The sequence below is a fragment of the Chaetomium tenue genome, assembly GCF_020726465.1.
Source record: "Chaetomium tenue strain MPI-SDFR-AT-0079 chromosome Unknown F5144scaffold_2, whole genome shotgun sequence".
In the NCBI taxonomy this organism is placed as follows: domain Eukaryota; kingdom Fungi; phylum Ascomycota; class Sordariomycetes; order Sordariales; family Chaetomiaceae; genus Chaetomium; species Chaetomium tenue.
The window spans coordinates 1483-18732 of record NW_027117330.1 but is presented as its reverse complement, the minus strand read 5'-3'; the positions used below and the strand labels follow the sequence as shown (position 1 = coordinate 18732).

Genomic DNA, 17250 nt, shown 5'->3' with positions numbered 1-17250 from the left:
TACGAAGAGCATAAACACAATTACAGTTAATAGAGACCAGTGGCAGAAAGCTAACATGATTCAGGAATTATAGCAGAAGCCAACCGGAACCGATCACGGCAAGGAAAAATAGATTACCTATATACCAAGCTAGAAAAGAACACGAGTGGTAGTTTACAGTACAAGACCGGGATGCTGTGGGTGCTTCCGTTTCCAACTTTCTTAGCAACCGAAAATAAGTCATAGCCGCCTGAAAAGCTCCCATAATCTTTTTGGCTTCAGCCACGCAACGGACAGCGTGCTAGCGCCGGGTTTTCCACATCACGCACATTGTATTTCTCCTCTTGGAGCCAATTTGGCCGTTGATGCAAACCTTTACCGGCCAGTTACCCCTTAAACAGGAACCTGTGCCACACGATCCCCATTTGTAGGTCCGGTGGTTGTATTGCCGGTGGTAGTGGTCAAAGGACGGTCCTTCTCGGGATCTGAAATGCCAGTCCGCTGGCTTCGGCGATGGCTAGCCCACATTAGAGCCTCTAGAATCGTGTTGAAAAGGAGGAAGGCGCTGTTATAAGTTAGATGAATCTGAGCTAAGCTGGTTACTGAAGGATAATACACACAATCCAATGATGTGGAAGGCTTGAACCGTATGCTTCAGCCCGCAACGCCTGACTGCTGCGGGAGAGAAGAACCGGCACCGGTTTCCACTGTAGTCCTGGGAGGAAAAGATAAGTGAGGTGAGCCACAGATATGTGAGGGCCAGATTGAGCGGTAGCAGGTATCCGCGGTACGACTTGAGTGCCGGCAGTACCATGGCGATCAGATAAGTGAAGAGGGTGAGCACAGCCTGCTCATATTAGCTAGAGTCGGTAGAATCTGAGGGGCTGGAGACTCACGATGACCAAGTTGTACACTAGATGTGTTCCTCGGTAACCCCAGTGGCGGAGGAAATACGAGAGAATGCCGGTGATAATGACTGAAGAGGCCAGAATGATGAAATTGTTGAGACCGAGCAGGGTCCGCGCGATGCGGCCACTGAAGAAGCCTCCTCGAGTATCCATTGCTAACTGTGTATGATGCGAAGCTTGGTTGTTGAGAATTGGGGGCCGGGCAGCAAAGAAGAGGGGGAGGCGGAGACCAGTGTAATAATCAGGTATGGTGCGTTATATGCCAGTTTTCGGCCCCGAAAGCCTGGTCATGACATATCGCCCTACCTCCCTTTGCGACCTGAGCGTTTATCGTGTCGTCATTGTACGCTAGGCGGGTAGTGTGGAATTAGGGTGAATGACGTTGTCGAGCTAGGATGACCCCAACTGGAAAGCAGCATAGGCTCTGAATTTGGATTAGATGATGGCGATTTTGTCTTGCACTCGGAGGGATCCTTGCTTACTTGCTGTGGCGCCGATGCGTTCTGGTGACATAGCTGAGGAGGGGTCAAGGAATACTCTCAGAGCTGGGCAACAATGTTTAGGTCTGGAGAGGCTCAACATATCTCGGCTACCCCGTTATATACCATCGACATTAGGCCTAGGGGAAGCAGCCGGGATATACATTTGGTAGTACAACCCTTGGATAAAGCCCATCCGTTGACCGACATGTTCCGCCACGAGTGTCCTTTGCCGGCGTACAGTCCCACACAACGCAAACTCCGTAGCGCGAGTGGAATAAGTTGGAATAAGTCTCTCGGAGCATTTAACGAGGTGCTAGTCGAAATCAGGGGAGGCAACGCGGCTATCAACTCATCTAGTTACAGGCGATGACAGTGCGCTGGAAGAGACCAATATTATCGCATGGGAAGAAAGAGTTACCTTTTGCTGGGGGAATTCCTTGCCTGGAAGATACCGTAGGTTAAATATTACCGCCGCCAGTTTCCAAAAACATAGATGATAGGGATGTCCCGTATCCTGGCGCCCTCCAACCCTTTGAGGATCCAAGGCTCTGACTGAACAGATCCATAGCCCGATTGAAGAATGATGCTAATATATAGCCCAGCCATCTCCTTCTTCGGCCCTTCCCGCCGTCCAAACCAATCAACAGATGTTGAGGAACTCACCCGAACCAGAGCGGGATATCATTTTCGAAACAACTGAACCCCAGGCGGCAGCCGACCGTTCTTCTCAACGGCAACTCTGCTACATTACAAGGCTTTGCGGATGCCCATTCTTCGGATGCCGAGACTTGGTTACGGGTGCTGGCTCGTGACCCCGCTCTCGGGGGCTTCACGACTGGATTTGCAGCTTCTTCATCTTGCTGTCTTCAACCTAATTCGACAGAACACTAGTCCGCCTCCTACGGGCTCCGCCTCATACAGCGTAGCACGGTAGTTGGAGCTTGGCTAATGAGGACAGCGTGCTAGATTCGTAACAGCGAGAAAGGTACGAGCCGAGAGATACCGGCAGGCAACCGCAAGAGTCACCAGAGGATGCCGAGGGCGGCCAGCAAGCATCTACCTCTATCTCCCCCACAGCATCCCTCGGTACATTGAATGGACCCGAAGTTGCACTCTCGGGGGTTTCGGCAGCACATTCGTTGTCGGATTTCAATAGTTGAGGTACGGCATTTATTAAACCTCATTTTGACAGATAACGGCATGGTGAGTGGTGAATTTGTTGACGACAACCTTCACCCTAAGTTTTCTCGCTATCGACATTTTTCCACAGCTACCTTGCTCCCACGCGTCGCCAAAAGAAATCGTGAACGAGGGTATTCTCTTGTATTACCGAGACATGCCTTCCTCACCTCCGAATGCTTTCCGCCATTCTTCAGCACGAGATGGATCAATCCAGGAGAACAAATTCCCCGACGCTGCAACCCGATGGCCCGTTTTGATAGAGTCGGCACACCAGCACGTTGGAAGTGGCAACGGCGCAGCCTGGAGCTGGGTGTTGATAGCTGCCGCCGTATCGGGCATGTAGGGAGCCAAAAGAGAGGCAAGCAGGTGTACTAGGTTAACAGTTAAACCCACAACGGATGCCCGTTCTCGTGTATACAAGTCGCCGCTCAAAAGGGTGTCCCCACATCGCGAGATCTCAAGGGCCGTGAATAGCCCAGCACGGAGCTCGACGCCGTCCATCTCCTTAATGTACCGGGCGAGGAGGTCGTTGGTGATTTTCACGAAGCCGGAATCTTCGCTCCAACTTGGCACAATACTGGAATACTCATCAACCACCAACCGGAGAGCGCGGCTCACAAATCCACCCACGTCATGGAGGAGTAGGTTGTTGTTAACGTCGATGAGGCCATCCCAGCGAAACTCCGTGTCGCCGGTTTCCGGTCGGCAGGACAGCAGATAGAACCGCCAGACATCGGGAGGGACGTCGGTTTGCTGCACAGAATCCCCAAACACACCAACCCCACGGCTCTTGGAAAACTTTCCGCCCTCGTAGGTGAGGAAATCCGTCGTCGACAGATGATGCACTTTTGTCCACACGTCCCCAGTGCCAATCTGGGTGGCAGGGAAGACAACGGAATGGAACACAACATTGTCCTTGCCGATGAACTGGTAAAGCTGAACATCAGGGTTGCGCCACCACGTCTCCCACTGGTCCGTGTAGCCAGCCGTAATAGAGACGTAGCCGATGCAGGCGTCAAACCAGGAATAGAAGACTTTGTCGTACCCCGGGACGGGAACGCCCCATCGAATGTCCCGCGTAATGGTGAACGGTTTCAGCCCCTGCTTGAGCCAGGTTGCGGTGGCGGACCTGGCGTTGGTCGGCCATCTCTTCTCAACGTTGTGCAGCATCGACTCAACCTGGGGCTGCAACTTATCGAGCTTGAAAACAACGTGACGTGTCTCCTTGGTGACGGGTATGGATCCATCCAGCTTGCAACGTGGGCCAACAAGGTTGATGGGCTCGAGGAGCTGACTACAACCGTCACATTGGTCGCCGCGGGCATCCGGAAATCCGCAAAGAGGGCACTGGCCTTCGATCAGGCGATCCGCAAGGAAGGAGCCATGTGTATTGCAGTATGGCTGAGTCGTCGGGCGCTCCTCGAGGAACTCATGTTTCTCCAGCTTGTGGAAGATATGATGAGTGATATCAGTATGCCGCTGGGTTTTTGTACGCCCAAAAACGTCGAAGCTGATGTTGAACCACTTGTACACTTGGGCGTGTACGGCATGGAACTTGTCACACAGCTCCCGGGGCGAGCAGTTCTCCTTTTGCGCCCGAGTTTCGGTCGAGGTTCCGTATTCGTCAGTCCCTGAAAAGTCAGCATGGACTTGCTGAACGAAGGACGTTGCTTACCTCCAACATAGAGCGTGTTGATTCCTCGCCCCCTGCAGTATCTGGCGAAGACGTCTGCCGATAACACCGAACCAATAATGTTTCCTAGGTGTGGCACATTGTTGACATATGGCAGAGCACTCGTTACCAGCACATTGCGCACGCCGGATTGGGGAAGGATGATGGGGGAGTCGGGGTTCATAATGGAAGATTGCGATTTGGGAATCAAGAGAGTGTTTGGTTCGGTGTCATGTCAACCATTGATCAAGGCAAAGTTGGGTGTTGAAATAAGTCTCGCTGGGCACATCGCCAGCGGCCCCCTGCATTGGTGTAGGGAACCGACAGATGTTTGTCCATCTTCAGCCGCTGGGGACCGAATGACGGCGACAACAGCACAGCAACGGCCTGAACTTGCACGCAGACTAGACAAATCCCAGGGCCGTCGAAACCATCAGAGTGGCTTGTTTCTCATCAGTTTGGATTTCATGACTGGCCCGAGGTAAATACTTCGAAAAGGTCGCGGTGGGGCGGCCAGTGTTGGCTGACATGGTGGGCCTCAGAGCATCTTGTTAACTTCTTGTGGTCTCATATATGGATGTCCGCAGCGGGATCTTGCAGTTTCCGCGTCTCGGTTGAACAACCCATGTGGGCCAGCTTACGCGGACATTGCGTTGACAGTCGGGCAACGCACCATTGGTATTGCGATGTGGTTGGTTAACCACGTTGTAGGATTGATTCGACGGCACTCCGCCTCTTCCGGCCACGCCAGCGACTAGTGGGGGCCGAACCTGAATCCATCGACTTCACGGTGTTTCGAATCAACGATGAGTAGATAGTTATAATGTTAATTTTGCATCCGACCGTCGTCCTTATTCACCACTGCACTGTCACTTGACACGATCGCGCCGATGTTGCTCAACCAGTTAACAACAGCTACCCGGCTGTTTCGTCGCGAGGATGGATGGGATGAAGAGGAAAACTGTCTACATGTCACTCCGGGTCCGAATGGGAACGTGCCCCCGACAGCATGCAATTCCTATTATAACTTCGATCCTCAGTTCGCCCCCGCGGTCGCCGTAGCGGTAATATTCGGCACCCTAACCGCAATACACCTCCTCGAGGCTATCATCTTCAAAAAGGTAGGCCACTGCCCTCCAGGCTGCTTCGCAGTCCCTGACACCTCAGCTAACATCCACAGCGCTATGCATGGGTCCTCATCATGGGGGGGTTATGGGAGACCTTAGCTTTTACACTCCACTCACTTGGATCCAGAGATCAGCAAAACATAGGTTATGCGACAGCCTGGCAACTCCTGTTTCTGCTCGCGCCTCTGTGGATCAACGCGTTTGTGTACATGACCTTTGCACGGATGGTCTTGTACTGGCACCCAGAGGGCAAGATTACGGGTCTAAAAGCGGCTGTGATAGCCAGGTGGTTTGTGCTCGCCGACGTGCTGAGCTTCATCGTTCAGGGCGCTGGCGGCCTTATGGCAACCCCCAGCGCAAGTGCCGACGTCATCCGGATTGGGTTAAACATCTACCTGGGTGGCTTGGGTCTCCAGGAATTCTTCGTCCTTTTATTTTGCGGCCTCATGGTTCGTTTCCAACGTCAATGCGGTCGGGGGAGGGGGTTCGATGAAAAGCCAAGCTGGAAACCGCTGTTGTTTGGACTCTACGCTGTTTTAGTTTGCATTACAGTAAGCCTCCTGAAAACAACCGGGGGTTTTGAGCGTCGCTAATAACCTAGATCCGCATCATATTTAGGATCGTCGAGTTCTCTGGGGGCCTTGGCGACAGCAACCCAATCCCGTTTCACGAGGAGTATGCTTACGCGCTCGACTGTTTCCCAATGATGCTCGCTCTTCTCGTCCTTGCCGTTATCCACCCAGGCCGCTACCTGCGCGGTCCCCAGAGCGAGTTCATCCGGCTGTCACGAAAGGAGAAGAAGGCTTTGAAGTTGGAAAAGAAGACTGAACGGCGGGAAGAAAAAGAAGCCAAGAAACGGGCCAAGAAGAATACAATGGGGGACATGAGTAGAAGCGACGATACCAGCTGCGAAGCTTGACACCATCGCCGGTTATCATGGGGTTGGCAGAGGGTAAAACTTTAGTATTTCCATCGAGACACGGCGTTTAAGAAGGCATCAGTATGACGGGCTATACAAATAACATTTGGCTTTCCATCCCGATTCCCAGATGCTTTCAATGGCAGCAAGTGTTCTATGGGTAGTAAAAAGGCGCGTCCCTTGTTAGTGCTCCGGATAATTACTGCGAAAATTGCCCGTCATCTCCGCGCAAACGATCAACATCCGGAACACAGTAGCGCGTTGTGGTGGCCGAGCTGAGGCGTAACCAAACGCAAATGCGGAGCACGCTTTCAGCTGGGGACATGGCGGCCCCATTACCTCTTACACTCTCTAGCAGGTGACCTAGACACGACTTAGGACCAATCTAGTCAACACAGTAAAACAAGCCAACTCACTCCACCCAGACGACCGCGCTCAAGCCATCCTCCTCCCCAGCCCGCCCCTTCTGGCCAACCTGCAGGGTAGCCACCAGCGCACCGAGCTTGCCGGTCTCAGTGTCACGCGCAATGATCGCTACGTTGGAAGACGTCTGGCCGCCAACCGCAACAAGGGTGCCGTCTTTGTTGAACTCGAAGGTACGCGGGTAGTACGAGTACGAGTTGGCGGCCTCAAGCCAGGCGATTTCGCCCGTGGAAGCGTCAATGGTGTAAGTGGCGATCGAATCCTTCTGAGAGCCGAACGTCTCGTCGGCGCGGTTGGACGCGTACAGGAAGTTACCAACCACGCGGAGCTCGGCGGCCTTGGTGGTGGGCCCGCCCTGCTTTCCGGGGGCAAACGTCGACACCGTCTGTGTCTTTTCGAGGCTGAGGCAGCCAGCGTCATCGCTCGGGTACGCGACGTCCCAAGCGGACACTGAGTTGCCGAGTTCATTTACGGTGTAAGCCTTTTGCAAGCCGTCGGCCGACTTCCAGAACTTGATGTGACGGGGACCGTCGCCCGGGTCAGCCTTGCCCTCAGAGCACGCCGTGAGCTTGCCGCTGGAGGCGTCAATCTTGAAGATGCGGATGAGGTCGGCACCGAGGTCCGGCACAATGATGAACTTTCCGGTGGGGTCAAGGTGCACCTCGTGCGGGTGGGCGACGTCCTGCCTTGGGTTGGGGCCCTTTTGCTCCAGGACAAACTTCTCAAGCTGCACCTGCTGGCCACCTCCAAACGGCATTTTGTACGTCGTGATGGTTGACGGGGAACTGACCCATCAGTATTCGTTATCTCACTCGGGCTGCTGAACTTACTACTCGGCCGTGGCCGCAAAGCCCCTGCCATCGCTCCCGCCGTACAGAATACCGTGGACGCTGTTGCCGGTGGTCTTCAGTTGGCCGGTCGAAGTCAGGCGACCGTCGTTGGCCACGGAATATTCAGCACTGTTGCCGGAGCCGAACCACGACTCATCGAAACAGTACAGCTTGCGAGAATCAGCATATAGCTGAAGCCAGCCCGGCGTGGTCCCGCAACCGGTGGTCTGAGACGTGATCGACAGCGTACCGCTGGAATTCGAGGTCGCCAGCGACAGCGAGTAGATGCCGCCAGCAAAATGAGAGGCGATTAGGGTGGCGCCCAAGGTGCCGGGCGCCAGTGCCATAGCGGCAAACAGTTGAACAAATCGTGACATGGTGAAGTGAGCGTGGGCTTGACCTGAAGCTCGACTTTCTTGGCGGCGGATACCTCGAGCTTTTTATGACAAGAGGTGACGTCCTTGGGAAATCGTCAGGGGCATAACGGATCCGCGCCTTTTAGCCGGAAGAAACACTCGAGACCCCTGAAGGGAAATCCTGTGGAGCTAAACAATCAGTCTCAAACGGGAATTAAAAGGTAACGCTCCCCGCGTTCCTTGGATCGAGAGTGGTATTAGCCGGATCGGCAACGGCTGCGGTGCTGGGGCTTCCCCACGGGCCGGCATAAATGTCACCTCGAGCAGCTGGAAAGGGAAAGACGGAGTTCCATGGAAGAATCGAAGGCATCCGCACCACTCGCATTCCCGCGCCCAATCCGCCGGATAACACCCAGCCGGGCTGGCGGACCCTGCCACGCGGACAGGCACGGCTGACCCGATCCAGGTTCGCCTCAAATAGCCAAGCGGGCACGCAAATCCTCCGGGCGCGGCACCTCAAAACGCGTGAAAGCCTGGTGATGGCCCCTGCTAGCCGACCAGGCTGGTCATTAGCCAGGATGGCTGTGATTAGCACGTCACTTCAAATTCTTAGGGAGGATTATGCTGGGCAGGTAGTTTCCAAGCGCGTTTCAAAGCTAATGAATTGCTCTAAGCTCCTCATCCAAAAATATCACCACTGCTCCGGCGACGGGTAGGTGGATGTGACGGCAGGTTCTAACCCTAACCCTGGCCGCAACCCGAGTGGTGGTCTGTGCGCCTCCCACCTGTGTTTTCCCACAGTTGTGCGAATCCTGTATCTTGATTCTTTTCTTTGGGAAGGGCTCCCAAGCACCCACGAAATACTATCAAGCACCCAGCTATACCTAATCGGGATAATCGTTTTTCTTTTACCAGTGACGGGCCGTCAGCTCGCGTAACGTATGTAATTCACGTAAAACAGGGCTAACAGCGCCAAAAGTTCCGAGATTCCCCCAATGGCACAGCAAAATCATCATGTCAATGGACGTTGTTCCAACAATATTGTTTACATGGGAAGGATACTCTTGAGGGACCTCAATCCTCTATAGTACTGTCTTCTTCCTCGCCTTCGTCGTCTTCCTCAAGAGCTGCAGCATCCTCACGAGCCAGCCGAGCATCAGCCTCTCCGTCAGCAAGCAACGCATCATATGTATCCTCGACCTCGGGATCAACAGAATCGAGGGCATCAATGATGCGCTGATACGCTCGCGGCGGTGCCGTTCCAGGCTCGTATAGATCTTCAACTTCCTGCAGCCGCAGTAACCCCAGCTTTGTAGTTGTGACTGCAGGAGTTGATGTGGCTGCCTCCGTCTCTGATGTAACTGCTACCACAATGCAGTCAGCTTCCTGAGTTTGCCGCTGAGCTTGTAGCTGCGGCTGTTGTTTGCGAGGGCGGCCGCGTGGCTTGCCCGCCGATTCTCCCTTCATTATGGGAGGAGCAGTTGACGGGGGAACAGCCGTAGCTGGTTCATTCTCGAGCTCATATTCGAACGCCGAAGGCAGCCGCTTGGTACCAGTGATTCCCTCACCCTTCTTCTTCGAAGCAGGGACCGAGGCGATGGCCCCAGCAGGGCGGCTTTTACCCTTGACCTTGACGGGCTCAACGGGAATATTTGGCACGACGTTGACTATCTGCTGCTCCTCTCCGTCGGTCACAGGCCGGTAATTCCACCAATGCTTGTGGATTTGCTTCAGCTCAACGGGGCCATCACCGGTAAGATGCTTATAGAGAGTGTGGCGGCAGGGAAGCCCATGGGTAGCCGGCAGCGGACATGTGCAAATATCGCCCTCCCCACCCGGCGCGTCTTTCGCGGGTAGCTTTGCCACTTCAGTAGCAAGCAAATGCAACGCGTAAGTTGAAATCTGGCCCCGGATGTAGCTGTAGATGACGCCATGACAGCGAGTAGGGACCTTGTTCGTGTTCCAGGAAGTGTTGTGGTCAAGGGCGCTGCGTTGGTTCTTCTAGAACAGCATGAGGCGCTCGAAGACGCTCTTGAGGTCACCCCTGGATGTGACCAGGTATTTCTTGATGGAAGAATGGGATGATTCAACTACTGAAGTAGTGGCCCATGTGAGGCACCTGGTTGGTCCAGCAGCTCACTAGTTTCTCCTTCTCGATGTCAGCAAAGATTAGCAAGCGCCCAAAAAGATCCTTACCTTCCAAGGTGTTAGCCACACATTCACGGCATATTTGACCGCTTCCTCTGGATGCTTCCCGGCCAATCTGAAGCTGGCAAGCGATTGCTCGTACGCTTTGGGAGTACTGGCGGACAGGAGAGCGTTCCATTCCTTCAGGAATTCCTTGAACTTAGGGTGACGGTGGTATTCGCTGCCCTGCTTGATTGCTGCTGGAAAGAATCGTCGGGTCTTGGCAAGCACGTTCATATTAACGTGCCAGCGGCAGAGGAGGTGTGGAATCGGGCGCCACGCATCGCTAGCTTCGAGGGCATTGAGCAGGGCTAGTTCACGATCTGTAACAATCAGACCAGGCAGGCGAATGTTGTGCTTCGTCAGGATCCTCAGCTGGGCATCCAGAGCGCCTTCGTAATGATCCTGCTTCTCCCCGCTCATGAACGTGATCGACCAGTTAAAAGTCTTGTTTTCCTGTGTAAGGCCGCAGGCGTTAAACATTGGCATCCCGTGGCAATTGATTTTGTAGGTGGAATCCAGTAAAATGAGGTCGGGATTCTGCTTGAAGAGCTCCAGGCCGCTCTTGGGAGCGATGGTAAGAGAGGTAATGCGATTTTGGTTGTCCCGGGCGTCGATGTACTCGTACTGGCTCTCAGCAGGTACAAGGAAGTCCTCGTACAAGGTTTGGAGTGGCGAACGGCCCCGGAGCTCCTGGCGGCGATGTTTTTGAAGAAGATTCCTTATGTCCTTGCCCATGACTCCAACCCGGGCAGCATCTATCGCAGCAAGGATCTGAGAAGGTCTACTGCCAGCGTTGGCCATCTGGATGACCTCTTCCTGATGGACAGCCAAAACTCGGGTGCGGTTCAAAGCAAACGACGTCGTTTCATTCCAGCCGTGACTGTGACTTGACAACTCCCCTTCAGGCACCTCTAACAGCCACTTGCCGTCAGGTAGCGGCTTGGCTGTCAGTCGGAACTTGCAGCCGGTCATCTGGGTGATGGACTTCCTCCGCTTGCTCTCGTGAATTTCGGAGGAGCGTTGATCCTTGTACTTGCGAGCCTTGGCACATCTGAACTTGTATTTGAGTCCGTTTTTCCCATTCTTGACGATGCTATAGCCGTGTGCCTGTCCGTGAGTGCAGATATTTTGAAACAGGTCGTCTAGGCTCTCGTAGATCTTGACGGGTGGCGGCGGGCCGCACGGTCGAGGTGTCACGGGCACAGCCCGTTCCATATACGGGTTAGGGTTGTAGTTAGTCAGGGTCAGGGTTGCAGGGCAGGACCCCTGGTAGTGGGGTCCTGCTAGTATGGTCTGTGCGCGGCCCACACAGACAGGGTTTTCCCTGGGCGCGCCGCGCCTCCTACATTCGGTTGCTCGTGCAACCACACAATATACCAGAGATCCCCTACCACGGCGATTCCACCCGTGATAGTTGGTTGCACCTCTAGTTCGCGTATGCAGCAGTGAGCGCTACGAGAGAGCGTCAATATCCAATCGGTTACGAAGATCTAAATCCCAACAAGTTTCTCGACGCTCCTAGCGACTTGCAGCTGTGTCGCGCGGACCACTGTATCGACAGAAAATACAAGATTCAACAAGTGATCGACATCGCCAAGAACGCCAAGATGGCTGGCGACAGTAAGTCCCCGGGTACGGGTACCCGTGGCATCAAGGACGACATCATCGCCAAGCTGGATGAGACCGCTCTTCCCAGCCTTAAGAACTTTTTCGAGGGCCTCCAAGTGGAGGTCATGGGCAGCGAGGCCACTGTGGACCTCATTGAAAACATGCAGAAGGACACGGACGGCCGCGCGTTTCTCAAGATGATTGACGACGTTGTTAGCACCCAGAATAGTCGGTACAACAACCTGAACAACAACCTGAACAAGCAGGCCTCGGAGGCAGAGGTCACCATTAGCAACTTGAGGGCGGCTGTCACAGCCGGCAATACAGAACTCAACAATTACAAGGAAGCCCTCAACAGGACCCGTGTCGAGCGGGATACGTGGGAAAAGGCGGCTACAAAGATCAGGACCAGCGGTAGTGGTGACAACGATGGGCCCAACGACCGCGATGGTTCAATACCGCACCCAGCCGCATTTACAGGCGACGAAAAGGATACTGCCAAGCGAACGAGCCAGTTCCGCACCTGGCAGACCCGCGTCATGGGCCGATGGGTGTCCCGCCCGCAGGAATTTAACACCGAAGGCAAGAAGATCATCTATGCCTCCGCCCTCTTGGAGGGTAGCGCTGCCACCGGTGTCTTTACGGGTGTCCAGAAGGTGACGGCGAACCCTTCCGATTCGGCCACCTGGCCGTGGGAAACCGCAACCGACTTTATGGACCATCTCGCCCGTAAGTACGCTACAATGGATCTAGCGGCCGACGCGGAGAACAAGCTTCGTAGCCTGTCACAGAAGGACGAGTTTGCGGCGTTTAGCGACTTTTTGACTGAATATACGAACCTCACCGACGTATGCGACTGGGATGGTACGGCCCGCGTTCGTGGTTTCCGTGAGCGGCTCTCCAAGCGTATGCGGGAGGCCCTCAACATGCAGATTAATACCCCGGAGCGCAACGATTTCGAAGGCTGGGTCAAGATGGCCCAGACACTGGCAATCAACATGGAGGGCGAAGACCACCTCCGCAAGGCAGCCAGCAACAACAACGGTAGTCAGAACCGCAGTAACAGCAACGGCGGCAAGGCTGAGGATCCCGACGCCATGGACCTCGACCAGATGAGGATCAACTTGGCAAAGATCCCTGAAGAGGAGAAGCTACGTCGAGCCAACGATGGTCTCTGCTTCAACTGCGGTAAAGCCGGCCACCAGGCCCGCCAGTGCCGTAGGCCCACATACCCGGGCCGTAGTGGTCGTGGCGGCTCTCGCGGTGGCGGCCAGCGTGGTGGCTATGGCGGCGCTTACAACAGCCAGGGCTACTCTCAGGGTTATTATAACCCTCAACAAGGTGGGGACAACAATTATTTCGGAGGCGCTTACCAGCAGAAGCGAGCGCTCAACGGCCCTGGTAACAACGCGAATACCGGCAATAGTGGCAACTACCAAGGTCCTCCGACTCGCCGCGGCGAGATGCGCGGCGATTTCCGGGGCGGCCGCAACCCCCAGGTCCGTTTCTTGAACGTGCAGAACCCAGGCCATGTGGTAGGCGAGGTCGACTCCGAGGACGGTTGGAGCGGCGATGGCCAGCCCACCACGGACTACGAAGGTCGGAGCGAGGACCGCAGCAGCCGGGGAAACGCCTAACCTCCACACAGAGCCGCGTGTGGAGGCGGAGGGCCGACTATGGGGAGGAGGACAAGGTGTTGGGGATAACCCTCGCCGGTGCCGATGACAGATTGGTCATTAGTGCTATCGGCCAGAGAAATTCCATTACATTGTCTTCTTGTCTCCTTGTAGGCGGCCGCGCAATTCCGTGTGTTTCACTGGTTGATTCTGGGTGTACTGGGTTGGCGTTCCTAGACTTCAGATTCGCGGTCAGGCACCATATTCCGTTAACGAGACTACCAGAAAAGAGGCCACTTTTCCTTGCCGACGGCGCTCTATCGTCATGGATTGAGTGGAAGACACAAGTGGGCCTAGTGATTGGCGACCATCGCGAGCAACTGCAGTTCTTTATTACAACGCTGGCGGAGGATAACCCAGTCATCCTCGGCTTACCGTGGCTGAGCAAACACAACCCGGCCGTGGATTGGAAGAAATTATCCCTTACTTTTGGCGAGGGCTGCCGGGGGCACTGCCGGCCGCCCCGAGCAATTGGGCCGACCACAGTTTCCGACCCTGGGAAGCGATTCCATATGTATGTCGAGGATGTCGAGGACGAAGGCGAACCCGAAGGGCAGCCGGAGACCGTTGCTGGCAAATTATCTGTGGAACAAAAGGCAGCGAGATCGCGCAGGAGGCGCAGCTGGCGCCTCCGCCAACAGCTGTTACAGCATCGCAACGCCGCGGAGGCGAGAGGAGGCCCCCGGTGGACAATGGCGCCACCACACGCAAGGGCCAGAATGATACCAAATCAGCCCTCCCGTTCTCCCCGGCAGGCGAGAATGGTAGCGGGGAAGCGAGCAACACCAGCCCAGCCGCACCGGGCACTGCCGGCCCCTGGGGTGGCACGACGGACCGAGCGCATCGACGGCGCTGATATTGAGTTGCTGAGCGCACCTAATTTCGCCCTGCTCTGCCGCCAGAAGGGTGTCGCGGTCATGAGAACCACCCTCGGCGAGCTGGAGCAGGCGATGAAAGAGGTACCATATACCGAGCTTCCCGACCTGCCAGACGGGTTCTTCAGGGACCTTCTCCACCGCAGTGGTGATGCAGGTGATTACAGGGCACGACTGCCAGCTGTTTTTCATAGCTTTGTTGACGAAGTCTGGCGAGATGGACCGACGATGCGGCGCATCACCGAGGAGGATGCCCGCAAGTTCTTCGACAAGTCGAATAAACCGTCTTTGACAGCTGACGAGATCAAGGCGCGACTTCCTTCTGAGTACCGCGACCTGTTTGAAGCGTTTCTACCGCGAGAAGCGGACACGTTGCCACCGCACCGCTCATACGACCATAAGATTGAGTTGGTCCCAGGGAACAAACTTCCATTTTCGCGTAACAGACCCCTCTCGCCAATGGAGCTCCGGGTGGTCAAGAGGTGGCTCGATGATAACCTCGCCAAAGGATTCATTCGGCCATCGAAGTCTAGCTCCTCGTCCCCGCTATTACTCGCCCAGAAGCCCGGAGGGGGTGTACGTATCTGCGTCGACTACCGCGGTGTGAACAATATTTCAATGAAGAGCCGCTACCCGATCCCATTGATCAAGGAAACCCTCGACTCGATCTGCAAGGCGAGGATCTTCACAAAGCTGGATGTCATCGCGGCATTCAACAGAGTCAGAGTCGCGCAGGGCCACGAATGGCTGACCGCGTTCATCACCAGATTTGGGCTATACGAGTCGCTGGTCACCCCGTTCGGCCTGCAGGGCGCCCCCGCCACATTCCAACATTATATTAACGACATCCTATACGACCTTCTCGACGATTGTGCGACAGCGTACCTGGACGATATCCTCATATACTCTGCAGGCAGGGGAGACCACATTAAGCAAGTCCGCGAGGTCCTGAAACGACTAATCGATGCGGGCCTGCAGATCGACATCGAGAAGTGCGAGTTCCACACTGAAAAGACCAAGTACTTAGGCTTGGTCATCACGCCGGGCGGTATCGAGATGGACCCCGAGAAGGTCTCTGCCATTAAATCGTGGCTGCCGCCGACGACCCGGAGGCAACTCCAGCGTTTCCTGGGTTTTGCGAACTTCTACCGACGTTTTATCAAGGACTTTTCGGGTGTGGCGAGACCATTGTACGACCTTACCAAGAGAACGGTGGATTGGAGCTGGACGGACCGCTGTCAAGCGGCTTTTGAGCGACTAAAGCACTACTTTGCATCCGCGCCGGCATTGCGGATCTACGACTGGGAGAAACCGGCAGTCGTTGAAACGGATGCCTCGGACTGGTCTGCGGGCGGCGCCCTCTTGCAGGAGGGCGACGACGGCGAGTTACACCCGGTGGCATACTTCAGCGCGAAACACTCGGCACAGGAATGCAATTACGATATCTACGATAAGGAGCTCCTCGCGGTTATCAAAGCGTTGGAGGAGTGGCGGCCGGAACTAGAGGGCGCAAGCCAGCGGTTTGACATCATCACGGACCATAAGAACCTTCAGACATTTGCAACTACGAAACAACTGTCGCCGCGGCATATGCGATGGTCGGAATTCCTCTCGCGATTCAATTTCAGAATCGTATACCGCCCCGGCGCAGCGAACGCGAGACCGGACGCACTGAGCAGAAAGCCCGAACACATGCCACAGGGCGTCGCAGATGATCGGCTGCGGAACCGGAAACGCCCACTAATCGACCCGGCTAGGTTCGACCCGCTGACTTTTGACGAGCAGGAGTCGCTGTTCGGGATGAAGATCTTGCAGCTTGACGTCTCTCGCCACATCGACGACCTGCTGACGGAGATGTACGCGAATTCACGCCCGCTTCAGGCTATAATGGAGGCGCTGGCAGACCCAGGCGCGAGGGCATGGCCGAAACAGTTAAAACAACAATTGCGAGTGCCATATGCCGAGTGCCGTGTGGTTGCTGGCAAGGCGTACTTTCGCGACAGACTGATCATCGACCCTGAGGATGCGGATATGCACCTTCAGCTAATCTACCGAACCCACGCCTCGGGCCCGGGGGGTCACCCTGGCCGGACCAAGACACTAGACCTGATGAATCGCAAGTACTGGTGGCCGGGGATGAGCGTCGTAGTCCGCTCGTATTGCAATGCCTGCCTCCTGTGCGATAAAACGAAAACCCCGAGATCGCTGCCAACGGGATTTTTGAAGCCATTACCGGTACCACTGGCGCCGTGGCGAGATATCTCAGTCGACTATATTACGCCTCTACCACCATGCGAAAGGAGAGGGCAGGAATTCCGCCACGTCGCGGTGGTGGTCGACAGGTTAACCAAGATGCGGCATTTCATTCCTACAGCTACACTGGAGGTAGAGGAATTGGCAGACCGGTTCATCGAGAGAATATACAGTTTGCATGGCTTGCCAGAGACTGTCATCTCCGACAGGGGTACGCAGTTCGTTTCAGCCTTCTGGAGGGCGTTGTCGGCACGACTGGGCGTGGCACTGAAACCGTCGTCAGCGTTCCATCCGCAAACAAATGGGCAGACAGAGCGGATCAACGCCGAGTTGGAACAATATTTACGGCTTTTCTGCGACTGGGCGCAGGATGACTGGGTGGATTGGCTGCCCCTAGCGGAATTCGCTGGCAACAATACGACGTCGGAGACAACCGGTGTATCGCCATTCTTCGCCAATTACGGTTTCCACCCTCGCATGGGCGTTGAGCCAGCGCAGCCATGCCCGCCGAACATTACAGAGGCGCAACGCCGCGAGTTCTTCCGGGCGTCAGAGATCGCCGAGCGCTTTAAAGCGATTCTCGAAAAGGCGACAGCGTTGTCGAAACAGGCACAGGATCGTTACGAGGAGGGCGCAAACAGGCGGCGGTCCGACGCGCCTGTCTACCATATCGACGACTGGGTTATGCTAAACATGAAGAATTGTAAAACCGGCAGACCGACACAGAAACTGGAGCCTCGGTGGGAGGGCCCGTTCCAGGTAACGAAGAC

At 55.2% G+C, this 17250-nt stretch overlaps 5 protein-coding genes across 5 annotated transcripts; 2 read left to right on the top strand and 3 right to left on the bottom strand.

Moving 5' to 3' along the window:
* Positions 1–372: 372 nt before the first annotated feature.
* Positions 373–1040, bottom strand: F5144DRAFT_482818 (uncharacterized protein; the record flags this gene model as incomplete). The annotated part of the gene is made up of 3 exons (XM_066785356.1): positions 373–544; positions 600–826; positions 876–1040. The coding sequence occupies 3 exons, from the start codon at positions 1038–1040 to the stop codon at positions 373–375; spliced, it is 564 nt and encodes a 187-aa protein (XP_066645661.1).
* Positions 1041–2507: 1467 nt separating this feature from the next.
* On the bottom strand, positions 2508–4785 carry F5144DRAFT_559379 (tRNA synthetases class I (M)-domain-containing protein). The gene is made up of 2 exons (XM_066788138.1): positions 4227–4785; positions 2508–4182 (listed from the first exon to the last, which is right to left on the bottom strand). Exons 1-2 carry the CDS (start codon positions 4405–4407, stop codon positions 2696–2698), a joined length of 1668 nt encoding a protein of 555 aa, XP_066645660.1. The 5' UTR covers positions 4408–4785; the 3' UTR covers positions 2508–2695.
* A 153-nt stretch (positions 4786–4938) lies between these two features.
* Positions 4939–6414, top strand: F5144DRAFT_559377 (RTA1 like protein-domain-containing protein). Its single transcript, XM_066788137.1, has 3 exons — positions 4939–5344; positions 5404–5901; positions 5952–6414. Exons 1-3 carry the CDS (start codon positions 5114–5116, stop codon positions 6267–6269), a joined length of 1047 nt encoding a protein of 348 aa, XP_066645659.1. The 5' UTR covers positions 4939–5113; the 3' UTR covers positions 6270–6414.
* Positions 6415–6429: 15 nt separating this feature from the next.
* On the bottom strand, positions 6430–8044 carry F5144DRAFT_85718 (Lactonase, 7-bladed beta-propeller-domain-containing protein). Its single transcript, XM_066793486.1, has 2 exons — positions 7523–8044; positions 6430–7477 (listed from the first exon to the last, which is right to left on the bottom strand). The coding sequence occupies exons 1-2, from the start codon at positions 7897–7899 to the stop codon at positions 6682–6684; spliced, it is 1173 nt and encodes a 390-aa protein (XP_066645658.1). The 5' UTR covers positions 7900–8044; the 3' UTR covers positions 6430–6681.
* A 3424-nt stretch (positions 8045–11468) lies between these two features.
* On the top strand, positions 11469–13589 carry F5144DRAFT_85647 (uncharacterized protein). Its single transcript, XM_066793485.1, has one exon. The coding sequence runs from the start codon at positions 11676–11678 to the stop codon at positions 13311–13313; it is 1638 nt and encodes a 545-aa protein (XP_066645657.1). The 5' UTR covers positions 11469–11675; the 3' UTR covers positions 13314–13589.
* Positions 13590–17250: the final 3661 nt, after the last annotated feature.